We start from the raw sequence: 17441 nt of genomic DNA on the forward strand, positions 1-17441 counted from the left end.
GTACCAAACTATTTCATACATTTTATTACACCTCCATTGACACATAATCTACCAATTTATTCCATTTGCCGTGTAGATCACATACCTCATAACTCAATCACAGCTCAATAGTTTTTATAACAATTTAAACACAAGCAATAAAACAAACAAGCACTGAAGATTTTCTGTGTTGATTTTTCAGGACCAGATGTTTTGAGCATCCACTGTCTTGCTTTCTATCATTATAATCATATTTTAGAATGCAAATGAAGTGCGTTGTAAATTACGCAGTTGTACAGTGCAGTATTTCCAGATAACCTAAACACAAACTGTATATGGCTAGTAGATTTACAGAAGCACATTTCCAGTTATATAGTAGAAAAATAAATAGGGTTTTCTGCACTTTTGTACAACAGTGTTAATAAACACTTAGATTCTAAAAGAGGATATGGATAAAGAAAGACTTAAGTATCAGCATGTTGCAGCAACATTGAGGTGGTCAAATTTCACTTCGTAACATTACAATTCTTTAGCATACAGGCACTGCTGAAATAATAAATTACTACCAATGCTTCTTATTGCCAAAGAAGGAGTCAGTTTCACACTGTTCAAATGTGTGTTAAGGTTTAGTACATTACAGTTCATATTTGGCTTGTAATCAGGGTGTGCCTCAAAACTGCACTGCACTAGAGGGGATGTCAAACATGGAGGGGTCAAACTCCTGGCCTTTGAATGGTGATCCTTCGGCATCCCAACCTTTCTTTAGCATCTCATGAACTTTCTGTAAAAACAAAGAATAATTTTTATACCACATGTTACATCTCTCCAGGAGTATCAACAAACAAGAAAGGTTTTCTTCACCAGTTCATGACTCTGTGGTTTGCCTTGAAGTTTCTGATGGTAATCAAATGTGAGTCGGTCCAAAACAGCATGCTCCTCTTCATCAACCGTTGCCATAGATCGCTCACGATTAATCTCATTGATGTCTATTTCCTTTTCTCCTTTCAGCACTGCATTCCACCACCAAATGTCAGACGTTTTATTAAGTGATAGCTGCAGAAAAATTGGAAGCATGTTACAATGCTATGGTTGAATTTAAAATCACTTAACATATTAAAGGGAGTATATGTCTTCACTTACAACCACACATTTTCCAGGCTCCAAGCTCCACAGAGAGTTTTCAGTGTTGATTTTGTGGGTGAACTCTCCTTCCATCAATGTTTTCTGCTCAGCTCCATCCTTTACACTCACAGACACACTGCCACTCTGCAGGTTTACTGACACCTGGGATTCAGAAGGATAATAAACAATTTGGTATATTCAGTGTAAACTAAGGGCACACAAAAGTAACTTGTTTTACCTGTCTGCCCTTCACAATTGTCTTTGGCACAAACACACGAACCTCCACATCAGTGGCATCCTGGGACCAGCTGTAGTTTTCTCTTACTGCCCCATTGTAACTGTCTGGGTCTGACTGGTATTTCTGAGTCCTGATGATGGCAACATATTATATTACATGACATGTTATAAAAATCAAATGTCAAATGCACTTGTTTACTCCACATAGATGATACAGTATGTGATTAATTTTCTCTAATATTTATTATTAGGGTTGGGCTGTAATATGGTATTACGGTATACCGCAGTATCAAAAAATTGCAACAGTATCAGTTTCTTTACCATTATTTTAAAATATCTGCAGCGCATAAAGACCGAATATAATATTACAATTTATTGATATCTAAATTTGTTTGCTCAGCATAAATGAATGTGTGGTTGTATCTTCAATTTAATGCATCACGATTTAAAACTAATAGTATCAATAATGTTTCTTTGGGAGCTGACGTTCGATTAGTTTCGTTCCTCTGTCACGTGACAGCTCATAAGGGAGACCAAGACAAGACAGCAAGTCCGGCTGCAAGCGAGTTGGTCGCCCCCAAAAATAATAGTACTTCTCCAATTTGGCAGCATTTTGGCTTCAGGTGCACATTTCTTTACGTTTTACAGAAACAAAACTTAAAACCGTGTGGCTAATTTCCATGAACTGTAAGCGCTGATAAAAACAGCTCGCTTCTTGTGCTGCTGATGCGGTTCAGCTTCTATTGGACTAAAGGACACAACGCAGTGGAATATATATATTATATGTTTTTTTCAGTGGAATATATGTTTTTTCTGTGACAGAGGATGTTGCAGCTGACAGTGAGTCTGTTCTGTGTGTTGCATTGGAGAAAGTTCGTGTTTAACTTCTCAGAGAGTCTGCAGGTCATACGAATAGACCGTACAGTAGTGCGGCTTCATAGTTTACCCAAGTCGTACTAAAACATTTTGGTAATATGGTAATACCGTATAACCCGATAAAATCCTGGATTAACGGCACCAAAATTTGGATACCGCCTAACCCTATTATTATAGCAAAATCTTGCAGTAACACATTAGTAAATTTTTAAATTTAGTTAATTGTTAATGGATAGGGTTAAAAATGCATCTGGACAACATCATTCATAGGTACATACTCATTTGACGGATCAGCAGCAGCTGCTTGGTCTCCTTCAGCTGACTGCTCTGCAGGACTATTAAAGGGCTGAGCATCCTGCACTGGAGCAGTGGGTGCTGGAGAATGACCAACCTCCTCTTTTGAAGTTGTGTCTATATGTGCCTCTTCTGTTCTTGGATGTGCTGATTGTTTTGGGGGATCTGAGGAGACTTCCAGCTCCTGGACAGCAGGAGGAACAGTTCTGCCCTCCTCTCTTCTCTGAAGCTCACTCAGCTGTCTCTCCCTGTCCCGCTCTGCCACTTTCTCAAACAACTTAAATGTCTGGAAAAAACACATAGTATTATACTTAAAGTATATGTAAAAGTAGGCAGTGTTGATCACTTAGTTCTGAATTTAAAAAGCTAATTTTGCAGTAAACAAAATAAATAAATAAATAAATAAAGCAAACTTAATCAGTTAGGGTTTAAAACAGAATTCTCTCATAAATAATATTGGCTTGCAGAAAGAAAGAAAAAAAAAACACTACCTTTAGCACCATTTTCTCAGCAACACCGGGAGGAAATCCCATTTTATCGTTCGAACTTGACATAAGCCGATAAAAGTCTGTTTTGCGATATAAAAAGCCAAAGTAGACCTGCAGAAAGTCCTGTATATTTCCAACATGCTGCAGTATGCCCAACAGGGCGTTATCGTACATTTCTGTCATTTCCAACGACGATGCCATCCCCGGTTAAGACCTTTATCAGCTTTGAGAAGCTGCTGAAGAAATGCTGTATAAGAGAGTAAAAAAATTATGCTTTACCAATAATACGGGCAGTTGTTGATAAAGATTAGAGACCAAACCAAGCTCCTTCCAGAACAAAAGTACCTCCGGTGACGCCAATTCAAATTAAAAATATTTACATTCTACCAGAAAATAAGATCACTGGATCAAACATTAAGCACCCTCAAAACAACTTATCTTTAATATGTTTAGTTAGACTCATTTATATAGGTTGAGATAAAACCACAGTAGCACACTTTCAAAACAATATTTGCCCATTATTTGTTTTAATTTGAAATGGTTCCGGGCTGCACAACTGCACATATGTCCGACAGAAAATGAAAATTAAAACATAGTTCCCGTTTAAAGACATTTTTGCAAATAGTTCCCTGTTTCACTTCGTTTATACATACAGGCATTTATGTAAAGCTTTATTATTTACATGCGTTTGTTTGCTGTAAAATGGGCATGGTGCCCAATAATGTAATAATCATTTACTAATACGAGAACTACAACTATCGGTTTGGAAATAATCATGGCGGCGTCCTTGAGCAGCGCTAGGTTGCTGGTAAGAATATACATATTTAAGGATATGTAGTTTGTTACTCTGTATGTCCTATTCATGATCATCAAATAAGCCATCTGTTATGTGATCCTGAACATAAGCCACCCTTTGTAATTTGACTTATTTTAAGTTACCAAAATTTCGCTTATCGTCCTAACATTTTTCGCTAATTGAAACTTGAGGCAGCATTCACAGCAGAGCCTGTTATACTCCCAGATTCACTGTGTTTTGAATGATAGTAACTTTATTTTTTCAGTGTTTATCAACCAGGTTCTGCTACGGAAACCGAAGCCTCCACGTCAGTGCTGTGTGCTTCAAGGTAACATAATTCATCACCCATCAGCAGCTACAGCAACATCTCATCTGCAGTGTTCTCATGGCTTATTTTTTCTTTCAGAATAGAGCGGCTCGTATTCGTGTTGGCAAAGGAGACAAACCTCTAACTTATGAACAAGCTAACCCTCCTCATCAAATCGGCCATAGGAAAGGTTGGCTTTCACAGCACACTGGTAAGTTCTTTCACGTTCATCTTTAAAATATAGTGCAAGCAGATTTATGTTATTAGTAAACTATTAGAAATACCTTTATAGTAAGTACATCAATGTGTTGTTTAATTGTAGGTAACCTGAAAGGAGAGGGTGGAGCTGCAGACCGTACAATTGAAGATATTTTTATAAGGCGCTTTATGTTTGGCACATTTCATGGTTGCCTTGCCAATGAGATTGTGATCAAAAGGCGTGGAAATGTGCTTATAGTGTGTGCTTTAATGTTACAGAAATTACCTCCACAGAAGTTTTACTTTTTGATTGGCTATTCAGAGTCACTGCTGTCACACTTTTACAAATGTCCTGTTAAATTAGAAATTCAGACTCTGCAGGATAGACCTGTGTATAAATACATATAGACTTAGGCATTGTTGATTGTCAGATTTTTTTTCATGAAATCTGGATGAATTTCAGGTGTGTAAGTAAAAGTTTTCAGTAATTCATATAAAGTCTAATTTATTTAATCATTTTAATCACAGTGCAAATACATTCACATTTAAGGCACGTGGACCTTGTCAGTGCAAATACAAGGCACTTAAAGTGAACACTTCCCTTTATATAAACTCACAGTTGAAAAATAATTTTATGATCACATTGGTAGTCTTGAGACAAGCAAAAAAGTAAAAATATCTAAAATCTAGTGCATTAAAATATTAAAATCAACACATCCATTCAAGAAAATACATCTGTTTTTCTCTAGTAAAAGAACAATAATTTTAGAAAGTCATGAATCAGTGTTTTCTGTTGACAGCAATTCTCTGCATATCTTCGTACATATGTATAGTTGTGCGTTTTTTGTTATTTTTTTTTTCTTTTAGTTTAAAACAACTGAATGTGTAAGATTTTGACAATATTATACCCAAACTAAAAACAAAGGAATAAGGCCCAAAAAATGGGCATTGCTCAGATGTATAAAAGCGTATCAGAAGTCTGTAAATTGACAGCTGTGGTTGGTCCTACCTCATATTAATTTCATGTTTTCATAGTCTCTGCAGCCATTGCTTACACATGATTGAAGCTTAATCAGTCGCTGATTCATGGTCTGGAGAACAGTTGGGTCCATTTTCTTGAAAATATTTTCCAGTTGGTTAGGATCCGATGTTAGGTTGTACACCTCTACAAATGACTAGAAAGAAGAAATACTTTAATAAATGATTTTTCATAAAGTTACATAAAGATCTAGTTGTACCTACTTCACTGTCTGCAAATTCACAGTATTGGAGATCCTGGTCTGAACTGAGGGACCGTACACAGGCATATGTATTGTTGTAGGCATCCTCACATACACAGTTGGGAAAACATTGCTGGAAAGTAAACAGGATTCAGGGTTTTTTTTTTAGGGGTGATGTCTGCTGAAGGGAAGTGTACCTCTCTAATCATTGGACTATGCTGATTTTGTGAAAACCACTTACTGACAGTCCAGGTCCCAGTTTGGGACAAGCTGGATCTGAAATTGGATGCCCCTCTCCTGTATATTCCACAAGGAAAAATGGCCGAGTTGTCCCATTACGCAATGATGGCGCCTGGGGCAAAGACATTTATCAGGTATTGTAAAACACTTTCAAAAACATTCAGAACTACAAAAGGACAACCATTTGGGAGAGGAATGATTGACCATCCACATTGACAGCTGACAGGTTCACTCCTGAGATGTCCAGTATAGTGGGTGCCAGATCAATGTTCAATACAGGAGCCTAAACCATCAAAAATAAAATGTTATCATTAACATTTAATAAAAATTGCTGGAGTTTATGTATTCTTGTGACCTTCACTGTAATGTTTGGTTTGATGCCTGGACCTCGAACTAGAAGTGGAATCCTAATGTCAAACTCATACAGCTGTCTTTTGTCGATCGGTAGTGAGAACTGACCTGGAGCAGAAAATAAAGGTTGTTTATCTGAAACGTACTGTATAAACCTCATTGTCATCACATTTTTTTTTGGCCAAACCTGTGTGATAACCATTGTCTGATGTGTAGAAAATGTATGTGTTGTTCAGCTCTTGTATATCCTTCAGTTTTTTTACTATTGCAGCCACCATGTCATCCACAGATAATAATGTCTGCCACCTGCAAGAAATTTATTTGGCATTGAAAGTAAAACCTACATTTAGCTCCTTCATCCATACCATACCTCTTCCTATATGCATTATCCAAGTAGTTGAGTGAACTATTTGACATTGGGTTGCTGGCCTGACGCAGAAGCCAATGCTTATCCTGAAACATACATGATCAATGGGCTATTCAGATTCATGTACAACACAGCATAATTAACTAAGCTCAAAATGTGTTTTAAATTTTTTTACTTTTCCTAGTTTGTCAAAACTGCCATCCCGAGGTGCTTTGATATCGACAAACTTATTCTGGTGTTGTGGAGCTGCTGTCCAGGGAGAATGGGGCGCAGGGGGGGACAGCATCAAGAAAAATGGGTGTTGAGGACTCCTATTGTCTAGAAAGCTCAACGATCGGTTTGTCTGTCAAGAGAATAACAAAGTATGTAATTGCAGAATCTTAAATATGTTATATGTTTTATACTTATGCTTGATACACTGCATATGTCAAATGCATAAAAAATTAGACATCCTTAATTATTCACTTGCTTAGTTTAGTTTAATTTTTTTTTACTCAAATGACTGTTTAAGCAGTATATTTCGCATAAAACTTTATTTGGAAGAACATTATGTCAGGCCAAAATAAAACTCTAACTAGTCCTTTATAAGACTCAGCAGCTGATTCAGCCATTTACTAAGAACAGTTTTATTTTCTCCATAAAAACTTACATAATTTGGCCTTTAAAACTTCAGACCATGAAATTTGTTTGAGATGAATTCTGACGAACTTACAATGAGATCAGTGAGATAGTCCTTTTCATAGCTGTCACCATGAATTTCTTCTTTGCCGTTGACAGACAGAGTGTAGTTGTAATACTGGGAGTTTCCAACCTAAAGTGATGCAAAGAGTATGTCACAATACTGGGATAATCATCAGCATAATGTGAAAAGGAGACATTATTATATCATATTTATTTTTAAGATGAAAATATGAATGATTCACCAATGCATGCCACTGATCCCAACCAGGAGGAACATGGGCAACATCTCCCACTTCTTTTCGTCCATACTGTGAAATAAGGACACTATACAATACTGTACATTCAAACACTGGCTATATTAGTATAAAACAATTACACATTAGTGTTTCATTGTTATAATGTAATAGCTGCTAAAAACCTGGTTGAGGTACTTTCCAGCAAAGAAGGTCTGGTACTTCTGTTTGTTGAGGTAGAAGGGGAAAGTCATAGACTCTGGGCCTTTTTGCCAGAGCACACTGGAGCAGTTTCCAGACAGAGAATTATTCCTCACCGCGTGGTTGTGAGGGTACTGCCCGGTCAATATACTGCTACGACTGGGACAGCACAGTGGTGTCACTGTAAACTGGCAAAGACATATAATGAAGCACAACCAATATACCTACTGAAAGGTACAACTTAAAACGGGAGCACTCACAGAATTGATAAATGTTGCTCCAGCTTCTCCAATTAGAGTTTTTGTTTGGCTCATAGGGTTCTGTGGAAGAACAGGGTAGTCTGTGATTAAAACAATACATCTGTTCTGATGTATTTATCTCATTTAGGCCATATGTTGGCCTAAATTAGATATATTATAGGGCTAATAAAAGTAAAATAGATCAAAATAATTAAGTTTGGTGTAGGTGGTGGATAATAGTAATATCTACTTCATAGCTCCACGGAGTGATATGATGATTGCGGCTGACACCACCAGACTACACAGTTTTAGAATGTAGATAAAGATTATGTTGACAGCAAAAGGTATAGCCCATTTAGATGGACACATTTTTTTCGTGCTCACCATTCCACCGAGCGTGACATCCTGATCATCGGCTAAAATGAGTACGACGTTACTGGGTTTGTCGCACCTGACGCAGCAGGTGAGCAGCGATGTGACCAGAACCAAACAGACAACGACATGTCTTCCCCTCAGCAGAGCCCCTATCGCTGCCATCGGGCTCCACGCCAGTGCCCAGTCTCCAGACGGGTCTGTTGGGGCTCAGGCAGCTTTCGTTTCCTCTCAACAACAGGACAAATGTGCAGTGCTGTGGGAGGGGTGGCGAGTACAAAGTTTAAGGAAGTGCGTGCTGCAAGTCATATGACTGTTTTTAGAAATGCAAAGAGGAAGAGAAGCGCAGTCAGCTGAGGGAGCTGAGGGGAGACCAGAACACTTTCATACTGTACATTAAGCAATAGATAAAATGTCAAGTAAAATAAATAAGTAGAAATGACTAAATTAATATAAAATAATATTATAATAAAATATAATAATATATAACATCAGCAGCATAATATCATATAACTTTTAATTAGAGGCAGATTTGAATATAAGGCTAAATCTGTGGGAGGAATGACCCTCCAATGGTTATTGTTTATTATGTTTGCTCATTATTATTTATTATTGTTGAATATAATTGTAAAATAACGCTCTTACTAATGTTATTTTGTACGAAAGAGCATTACGAAAGAGCATTGTAGTCAGTGAAAAAAAAATACTGGAGGGGGGAGGACAGGGGGGGATTACGAGATACTATCTCGTAATTACGAGATAATCCCCCCTCCCCTCCCCCCTCCAGATTTTTTTTTTTTTCACTGACTACAATGCTCTTTCGTACTTTCGTACAATGCTCTTTCGTAAATTTTACTTTGGGTGTGAGACTCACGAGTATCTGCCAGTGAAATGTCTCCCTCTTGTGACCGTGGTGTCTGTGTTCATGGCAGTATACTTCAAATTCAACTTTAAATGGATGGTTTTCAAGTCAGCACAGTAGATGCCATGCGGAATGTAACAATATAATACTATCAATAGTTTTTACCCCTAAAATTTATGATGGGGTTATTATCATTATTATCATTCTCTGATTGCAAAGCATACTACTGTGATCTACACTAGAGCGTGTTTCCAGTCGGAAATGTTTGGTGAGACACTGATTTCTCAAGGGAGGAGTGAAGGTGGCATGATGGATACGATCTGCTTAACACGGTGCATCAATTGAAATGCTTTTAACTTTAACTTTTAAATGCCAAGTTTTTATTATTCGTTAGAAACTAATTATGGTGCCTCTGAAGCGAAGGAAAGTCTGTGGTGCTGTATCTGGCAGGGAGACTACAGTCAAATTTCCACATGTAGTTATATATTTATTAGAACGAAAAATGGGAGCAAGTCGGAGAGCCTTTCTTTCGCAACTAGGCCGGAAAAATGGTTTTCGAGTAGAAGATGATTTTAGGTAAATGGCCTTACAAGCTTTTTGATCTTTCTACTTCTTTGCTTCTTACAACCTATAGCCACTTTTTGTGTCCACAGTGACAATGTTACTCATGTCATATCTGAAAACAACTCTGGGGATGAGGCGAGGACGTGGCTGGACTTGCAGCAGAAAGGCAATGTGACTGTAAAACTTCTGGACATATGCTGGTACACTGAGAGCATGCGCCTAGGCTGCCCTGTTGAGATACTGGACAAGCATAAATTACAGGTGCTGTAAAACACACAAATTATGCTATTAGAATAGTTTTTTTGTTTTATTTTATTTATTTTTTCAAATAAAGTATTGGATATTACTGCTTTATGTTTTAGGAGGGGCAGAAATTTCAAGAAGAGTCAGTGGAGTTTTCAGTGCCAGTGGAGTTTTCAGTGCCAAGCTATGCCTGTCAGAGGCGAACCTCTTTGGAGAACCATAACACGAACTTCACTGTCCGTTTCATTCAGTCATTACTTTACATTACTGTTAATTTATCATGCCTATTGTTAATAATGTCAATAGTTTCTTTGTTTTAGGATGCTTTGTCACTTTTGGCAGAAAATGCAGAACTCAATAATGAGGATGGCAGAGCTGTTGCATTCCAACGAGCTGCTGCAGTTTTAAAGGCACTTCCTGTAAAAGTTACATCCATGACACAACTCCAAGGGCTGCCCTGTCTGGGACAGCACTCTCAGAGGGTCATCAAGGTGGGTATAGCAACTTGGAGACTGTTTTTGCTAATATTTTAATCTTTTTTGTTATAGGACATTATTGAAAATGGCGTATCAAGTGAAGTGGAATCAACTATAAATTCAGAGCGTTTCAAAGCTCTGAAGGTAAGACAGCTGACAAACATGCTTGCCACCCTCGACCATTACCATGTAATCTTAATAACATTTTATATTTTACTTAAGCTTTTAACTGGTATTTTTGGAGTTGGGGCAAAGACTGCTGACCGATGGTTTAGGGAGGGAATTCAAAACCTCACACAGTTGGAAAATTCAGGACATGACCTTAATCGTGCCCAACAAGCAGGTCCTTCTTTTATTTATTTCATAAATAGTATTCTATTACCTGTTTATGTAAATCTGGGTCATGTTTTAATTAGGTCTGGAACACTATTATGACCTCAACCAGCCAGTCACAAAGGCTGAGGCAGAGATCATTGGTGACATTGTGAAGAAGGCAGTACATGATGTGTTACCAGGGTCTGAAATCACCCTGACTGGCGGATTTAGGAGGTTAAATGGCACATTATATACACTGAATGCTTGTTAAACTGATAACAAAAGCATAAAGAATGAACACAAATCAATTTACAGTAATGAAATCATCTTGACTGTCTCTAGAGGGAAGATATCAGGACATGACGTTGACTTCTTGATAACTCATCCAGATGAGGGAAAAGAAGTTGGACTTATGGCTAAAGTGGTCTCCTGGTTAACAGCACAGGTAAAACAAAAATAAAAACAAACATATATCTGTGTATGTAAGTGTAAGGTTTTTTTTAAAGCAGTTGTATTTTTAGGGTTTGTTGTTGTACCAGAAAACAACTAGAAACTCATACCTGGAGAATGAGGAAGGCCCTGCACAACCACCTTCAAATATAGACCGATTTGAAAGGTGTTTATCAATTTTTAAGCTGGAGAAAAAGGAGATGCATTCAATACGTTTACATCCAGGAACACAGAGTAGCGACCGAGAACCAGCGATCATTGAACATCTGCAACATTTCCAAGCAAACAGTTTCTCAAATTCACAAATGAGGCCCAATAGAACGTGGAGGGCTGTTAGAGTGGATTTAGTGGTGTCCCCCATAAGTCAATTTGCCTTTGCTGTTTTAGGTTGGACGGGGTCTAAGGTAAGGTAACTTTACACAGTTGTTGTTGTTTTTTTTAAACAGAAAGGTTATATTGCATTTTTTAAAAGTTGTTTGAGAGAGAATTGCGCCGATGGGCAGGTCAAGTAAAGTCCATGTCTCTAAGTAGCCACGCTCTCTATGACAGTAAACAGGTACAGTGTCTGCTTATAGTTCTGTTATGTTGTTAATGTGTTGTGTTTGATTGGATTTGCTTTCTTTCAAACAGTGTAAATATCTCAGGGCTACATCAGAAGAGGAAATATTTGCTCACCTTGGTCTGGAGTTTATCCCACCAAAAGAAAGAAATGCTTGAATTTGTCACTATTTCTGTAATTAATAATGCACATATTGCCAAATTAAAATTACTGAATAAAATTAAGATATAACATTAAATTGGTACGACTGGGGTTGTATGTTGTTACACTGGATTTTAAATACTTAAATATTGCAAGGGATAAATTTGGGAAACTCAAATGTAAAAGCAAAGGTAATTCCCATGCATGCGTAAGTGTGCCACTTACTCGTGATGAGGACGTTTAACCACGAAAACATCTGTGCTCCATTTTTTTCTGTAGCTGCAGCAATTGTATCTCATGCAGACATTTTGAGTCTACTTTGCTGCAGTAAGAGCTGAGACACTTCACGTGTGTGTGGGACTCCGGGAGTGCCGACTCAGAGACACTTCCACACCTCTCACTAACAGCCTTATTAAGTTCTAAATACTAGTGTAACATCAAAGGCAGCATCAGCACTCACACCTCTGACTCCTCTCACATGCAAACCTTGCAAACTGATCATGCACAGTTTAAGAAAGTATGTTACTCAAAGATGTAGCAAACTCATTTTTATCCGTTATCTGTTATGTATAAATGTGTTATGCAGAGAATAAATTTATATTGTAAAACTGTTTGCATTTTGCTCATATTCAATTTCCTTTTAAAATAATCATGCATGTTTAAAATCACATAGTAATACATCTGTAACATCCAGCCTCAATCATTTAATTCCATAAGCAGGAAAGACATTTAACTTTGAGTCTATTGCTTAAAAGGTACTGGTCACCAGAAGTGTCTGAGCAGTCCAGACCGTTGGGTGTGAATCCTCACGAATGCCTTCATCCCAAATATCAATATTCCCCATGTAAGTTTTTCAGAGGCATTTTCCCTCTTGCCCATGTGTTGAGGGGCGTCTGCTCCGCCAGGACCAGTCCCACTGGCCCCATCAAAGCCCAGGGTGCCTTTGATGAGGTTGATAGGGATCAATAGCAGAGGGGAAGAGGCCTTAACTGACTGTGTTACAGACAGGGCGGGCAACCACTGGAGACTGCTGCTATTTAGTTCAATGATTATTGGGTGTCACCTGCACCTTCATTAGAGTTCCCATTCAGGTACTGTTAAGTTAAAAACTCAAAGCCACATTAATTTCATTAAGTTCCTGCACATTCAACCAGCAAATGATGTAGAATATTTTGACAGCACTTGTGTGACAAAGTTTCAAACTCGAGTTCAAATGTCAGACTGTTTTCGAGAATAAAAGGAGGGGAAAGTAACTCTAGTCTTGTGTCCTGGCATGTCTGCCTGTCTCCCCACGACTGGTTACTTCTCCCTGGTGCAGCTTGAGGGGCAGAGATGTGTTTGTTTCCATAACAGAGTAGCAAACAGGCCCATTAGACATGAAAGGCTCTGAGTACAACCACTCAGCAGGAGACAGAGGGCCACAGACAGTAACAGCCTCGGACTGCTCTGACGGCATTGGAGGATGAGCATAGCAGTTTATTGTGATACCGTAGTGTTTGTATTTGCTCAGTTACTTTCATCTGATGGAGATGTATAAACAACAAGTAAAGTGTCAACAGATATTGACCCATAATACTTACCCAAAGTCCTTTCTACTGGGTCACCAAACCAAACATTGAATGAAGAGGAATTATGTTTGGATTATTATCCCTCTCAAATAATCTGAGGTAGGACCCATGGCCTAAAGAGTGCACTAGTCTGTGACCCCAGCTGTATTAACTGTATTGTACAATAATATAATGAATATTATTGTTAGTGTCACAATTGATAACAATGACACAACCATGATTGTATTCAGGAGGCAGTTGCATAAACTGTGTGGGTATTTTCTTTGTTTCTCCTCTGTCTACCTGAGCCTTGAGTGATACTGTTTTAGTGAGTGAAGTGTCTCTGAGAGAAGAAGTATCACAAGTGATGGGGAAATAACTGAATACAAGTACAGAGAATACGTATTCTGAATACTAATTTTGAGTAAGTGTATTCTGGTAAAGATTTTTCAAACTCCTTTTCAATCTTTCAAGCTTTTTTAAATTAATTTTTTACATTAAAGGCCTTAATATAATACTCTGCGTGTTGACCTTAATAGAATGGACAGAAAGATTGAAGACTGGTGTACCTACATTTGACTCAATATAGAAAGGGGATAGATAGCCTCCACCTAAGGATAACTCTATTGGCAAAAAGTGATCTACAGATATTGTCCATAAAAATAGCATTGGGTGGATGTGAGTAGATGAGATATTATTTTATTGCACAAAAACAGATTTGATTTTTGAAAACACTCCCATACCAGAGTCAATTTGTACTTTATAATACCAAAAAGGAAATAGGAAATACTTCTTTTTAAGTTTATACTTCAATTCCAATTGTAAACAGGCCAACAGCAAATTCCCTGATTGGTTGATTGCAATAAAAGAGTAGCCTACCTACCATTATCATTTATAAAGCTTCATGTCTGCTGAACCTTTCTTTTGTAGGCTAATTGTAAAGGGCGGTTCATCATCATATAATTTGTCTTACATTAACAATCCTAAATCTTGACCAAAAAATAACTTAGAAGTTAGTGTTCTAAGTACCCTAAACGAATATGGCTACTGGACTTGTACCAGTCGGTCCTTTTAGGGCGCCTCAGTTCTTGAACAGTGATCCTAATGGCGGATTATGGGATTAGGCTGATTTGTTTTAGGGAGATGAGTGTGAAATAACTACTGTTGCACAAAGCTTCGTCTCAGGAGCGGCAAACGATAGCTCTGTTTTGTGTGCAAATGTTGCATTGAACCAGTGGTCATATTCTAGGCTTACAGAATTAATCAGATCACTGGTGAAACGTCGTCATTGATAAGATAATGAGGGCACTCGGTGAACTGCACGGCTGCAGACGCTCGTCTGTCTGTGCGCACGGCGGGCAACACGGGCGGGTGCTAATAGCTCATTAGGGACAGAGGCACTTCAAAGCCTTTCTGCGCTTTGATAGCAATACGACCAACACGAGACAGAAAACCTCTTTACGTCGTCTCGTGAGTAAAGGCGCCCGATTTGAAAGTCGCTGCCGCTGACTGTAGGCGTCTACAAGCCATGAGGGTAAGATATCTGCTCAAATGTGACAAATGCAGCTACACTTCAACATGATTTAAGCCCAAACACTAATTTGAGCGCCTTTGGGTTGGGTTTGCGTGTTATGGGAATAGCCTGCCGAGATCTGAACAGCCCTTTAATACAGGACCTTTGCTGTTCATGGGCCTAGGCCTGCCACATGTTATGCAAGGACGCTCATCCTTTGAGTGTCATTCAACCTCATTGACCTAGTGCATGAATGCTGTGAAAGCTGAAAATGAGTCTAATCAAAACTGAGCAATATCTGTTTAGTGATAAATGCAGTGACAAAGGCAATCACATGGGGCTGTTACATGGGTCACCTGAATCATAAAAATTAGATGGAGGGCCTATTAAACAAACACAGTTTTTCAAGTGGATGTGATTGGGGAGGCAGACAGCGGGATCAAGGTGTGTCTCTAGAAAGCAGGAAAAGAGGACAGGACTAAAGGGGGTCTCCCAGACTCACTGGAGCCACGGTGTAACAGCCTCATAGAGACTGAATGAGACGATCTTAATTACTCTAGTTGTGAAAACGGAGGGTGGGAGCAATGGGAGGATGCAAGCTTTGATCTCAGGCTGAGGGGCTCTGACATGAGGAGGGCCCTCCCCTATAAATACTGACCAGCTCTCATAACTCACTAGAAGCTTATGCCTCACCATTGTTTGGACTTGGGACATTACCTTTTCTCAACTGGGTTTATAAACATGAAGGGAATTTTTTCTATTGAATGGATGGCCCAAAGCAGCCAGTCAACCAGTACAGAGTCTGTATCAGGTCCCCGACTGGCCAATGAACCCACTACTTGTGGAACAAACTCAGAAAGCCTGCCTGGATTCTACTGCAGACAGAGAGCAGAAAAGGGAGAACAGGAAAGCAGCTCTGATCTTGAACATTGCAGTCCCTTTATGTTACCCAGTCCTCAGCATCAAACCTCCCACAGTGCTTCGGGTAAGTTTCCTAATGAAGAATTGTGTGAGTTCAGTCTGTTGTTGTGTGTAATCTAAGAGTACCTCTTTCTTTAGAAAATGGAGCAGAGTTCAGCAGTGGGGCTGAAGAGGAGACTTCTGGGTATGAGAGTGAAGAGGGACATTCACATTCCCCAACATCGCCTGAAAATGCAACCTCCACCATTCCACCTTCTCCTCCATCAGGAAGGCGACCTCGTACAGCCTTCACAGCAGAGCAAATCAATAGTTTAGAGCAGGCATTCAAGAGGAATGCATACCTAGGAACACAAAACAAGGCTGAGCTCTGCAAGAAGCTCAACCTCTCCGACAAACAGGTAAAGATGAAGATTAAGAGTATACATAGACTTAAACTTAGATTTAGACTAACTTTATTGATCCACAAGGAAAATTACTTGGACACAGTAGCTCACATATTATATTACATATTATAATAACAAAAACAAAAAAATATATAAATGGCAGTAATAAATTCTAAATTAGTAGCAAAAAATTGCAAAAGACTGGTGTCAAATAAGGCATACTTATACTTATATAAATGTATATGTGCAAGCAAAAATTAGTTTTAAAAATATACACGGTGTCAGTATTGCCTATATCTAACTTCTTTTGCTAATAATACATTGCTATGTCCAGATTCGCAACTGGTTCCAGAACAGGAGAATGAAGCTGAAGAGGACAGTGCAGGATGCCCTGGCTCATGCTTGCCAGGCAAATGTGGCACCTCATTTCATGCATTATCCTGAGCTGCAGTCCTACAGAGCATCTCCTTATCCAAGATTTCATTCAGCTGGACAGGACAGTTCTCTCACTGTTGGCCCCTATGTCCAGCCACAGGGTCTACAGTACACTCCTGCTCTCAATGCCGGGATGTACCAGTACAGCAGCCTGCCGTCAGTCATGCTTCCCTCTTCTGCGGCACCAGTTATGGGGTCATACCCCTCATACTCCCCATACTACTGACTATATTTACATATATAATGCATATATCCTAGCAGGGTAAAGACTGTTTAAGTTTAATAATAAGATGATAAGAATGTGGTTCCAGGCCACTCCATATGTATCAAATGTATAGTTTTGGTCTATTTAAAATTGAATTATTTGATATTTTTTTCAGCCACTATATTGCTTAAATAAAATTATCATTGCAATTTCTAATGTGCACTTTGTTCATAATTTTCTATCTATTTTCTAATTAATTTGGTGGAATGTCAATGATTGTCAACACCTCATCAAATTTCAGAAGTTAAGGAAGTCTGGTTGAGAGACCAGTAAAATCAGGTGCTGCAGTGAGGCGACGGTAGCAAAAAACATTGATGTGTCCTCAGGTTAGAGTAAGATACTTCACCCGCATTGCCTAGGATGAAAGTGATGTGGAGGAGTGTCGATGGTGACGCAGATTGGCAGTCTGGCATCTGTCAATCTGTCCTAGGGCAGCTGTGGTTATAATTTACTGCCAGTATAGAGTGAATGAATGATGCACTGTAAAGCAGTTCGGTTGTCTTGAAAGGCACTATATAAATTCAAAAATTATCATTAAAAATGTTAATGCATTTCCACTCAAGTCT

General features: G+C 38.6%; 5 protein-coding genes across 7 annotated transcripts; 3 read left to right on the forward strand and 2 right to left on the reverse strand.

Annotated features, from left to right (window-relative positions):
* Window position 1: 1 nt before the first annotated feature.
* On the reverse strand, window positions 2-3577 carry nudcd3 (NudC domain containing 3). Its single transcript, XM_020931975.2, has 6 exons — window positions 3000-3577; window positions 2493-2794; window positions 1340-1469; window positions 1120-1263; window positions 841-1032; window positions 2-760 (listed from the first exon to the last, which is right to left on the reverse strand). Exons 1-6 carry the CDS (start codon window positions 3195-3197, stop codon window positions 650-652), a joined length of 1077 nt encoding a protein of 358 aa, XP_020787634.1. The 5' UTR covers window positions 3198-3577; the 3' UTR covers window positions 2-649.
* A 30-nt stretch (window positions 3578-3607) lies between these two features.
* On the forward strand, window positions 3608-4795 carry mrps24 (mitochondrial ribosomal protein S24). Its single transcript, XM_020931976.2, has 4 exons — window positions 3608-3804; window positions 4058-4120; window positions 4199-4310; window positions 4422-4795. The coding sequence occupies exons 1-4, from the start codon at window positions 3772-3774 to the stop codon at window positions 4703-4705; spliced, it is 492 nt and encodes a 163-aa protein (XP_020787635.1). The 5' UTR covers window positions 3608-3771; the 3' UTR covers window positions 4706-4795.
* Window positions 4786-8466, reverse strand: gnsb (glucosamine (N-acetyl)-6-sulfatase (Sanfilippo disease IIID), b). Its single transcript, XM_020931965.2, has 13 exons — window positions 8214-8466; window positions 7851-7910; window positions 7575-7778; window positions 7399-7464; window positions 7188-7286; window positions 6651-6818; window positions 6479-6561; window positions 6296-6414; window positions 6113-6216; window positions 5939-6040; window positions 5759-5869; window positions 5540-5650; window positions 4786-5472 (listed from the first exon to the last, which is right to left on the reverse strand). Exons 1-13 carry the CDS (start codon window positions 8364-8366, stop codon window positions 5308-5310), a joined length of 1545 nt encoding a protein of 514 aa, XP_020787624.1. The 5' UTR covers window positions 8367-8466; the 3' UTR covers window positions 4786-5307.
* Window positions 8467-9237: 771 nt separating this feature from the next.
* On the forward strand, window positions 9238-11908 carry polm (polymerase (DNA directed), mu). Its single transcript, XM_020931978.2, has 11 exons — window positions 9238-9639; window positions 9717-9888; window positions 9990-10106; window positions 10191-10361; window positions 10419-10490; window positions 10569-10689; window positions 10763-10895; window positions 11004-11106; window positions 11183-11515; window positions 11584-11667; window positions 11742-11908. Exons 1-11 carry the CDS (start codon window positions 9467-9469, stop codon window positions 11826-11828), a joined length of 1566 nt encoding a protein of 521 aa, XP_020787637.2. The 5' UTR covers window positions 9238-9466; the 3' UTR covers window positions 11829-11908.
* Window positions 11909-14563: 2655 nt separating this feature from the next.
* Window positions 14564-16916, forward strand: ved (ventrally expressed dharma/bozozok antagonist). Of its 3 annotated transcripts, none has more exons than XM_055153920.1 (5): window positions 14564-14892; window positions 15683-15856; window positions 15931-15976; window positions 16060-16190; window positions 16510-16916. In XM_055153920.1, the coding sequence occupies exons 1-5, from the start codon at window positions 14887-14889 to the stop codon at window positions 16834-16836; spliced, it is 684 nt and encodes a 227-aa protein (XP_055009895.1). In that variant the 5' UTR covers window positions 14564-14886; the 3' UTR covers window positions 16837-16916. The 3 variants fall into 3 exon arrangements, with proteins under 3 accessions (XP_055009895.1, XP_055009896.1, XP_055009897.1); XM_055153921.1 differs by having other exon boundaries at window positions 14566-14892; window positions 15654-15856; XM_055153922.1 differs by having other exon boundaries at window positions 14582-14892; window positions 15753-15856; window positions 15931-16190.
* The last annotated feature ends 525 nt before the right edge of the window (window positions 16917-17441 follow it).

This window comes from Boleophthalmus pectinirostris, unplaced genomic scaffold (assembly GCF_026225935.1).
Source record: "Boleophthalmus pectinirostris isolate CB_2022bp ecotype Guang Dong unplaced genomic scaffold, ASM2622593v1 HiC_scaffold_18, whole genome shotgun sequence".
In the NCBI taxonomy this organism is placed as follows: Eukaryota; Metazoa; Chordata; class Actinopteri; order Gobiiformes; family Gobiidae; genus Boleophthalmus; species Boleophthalmus pectinirostris.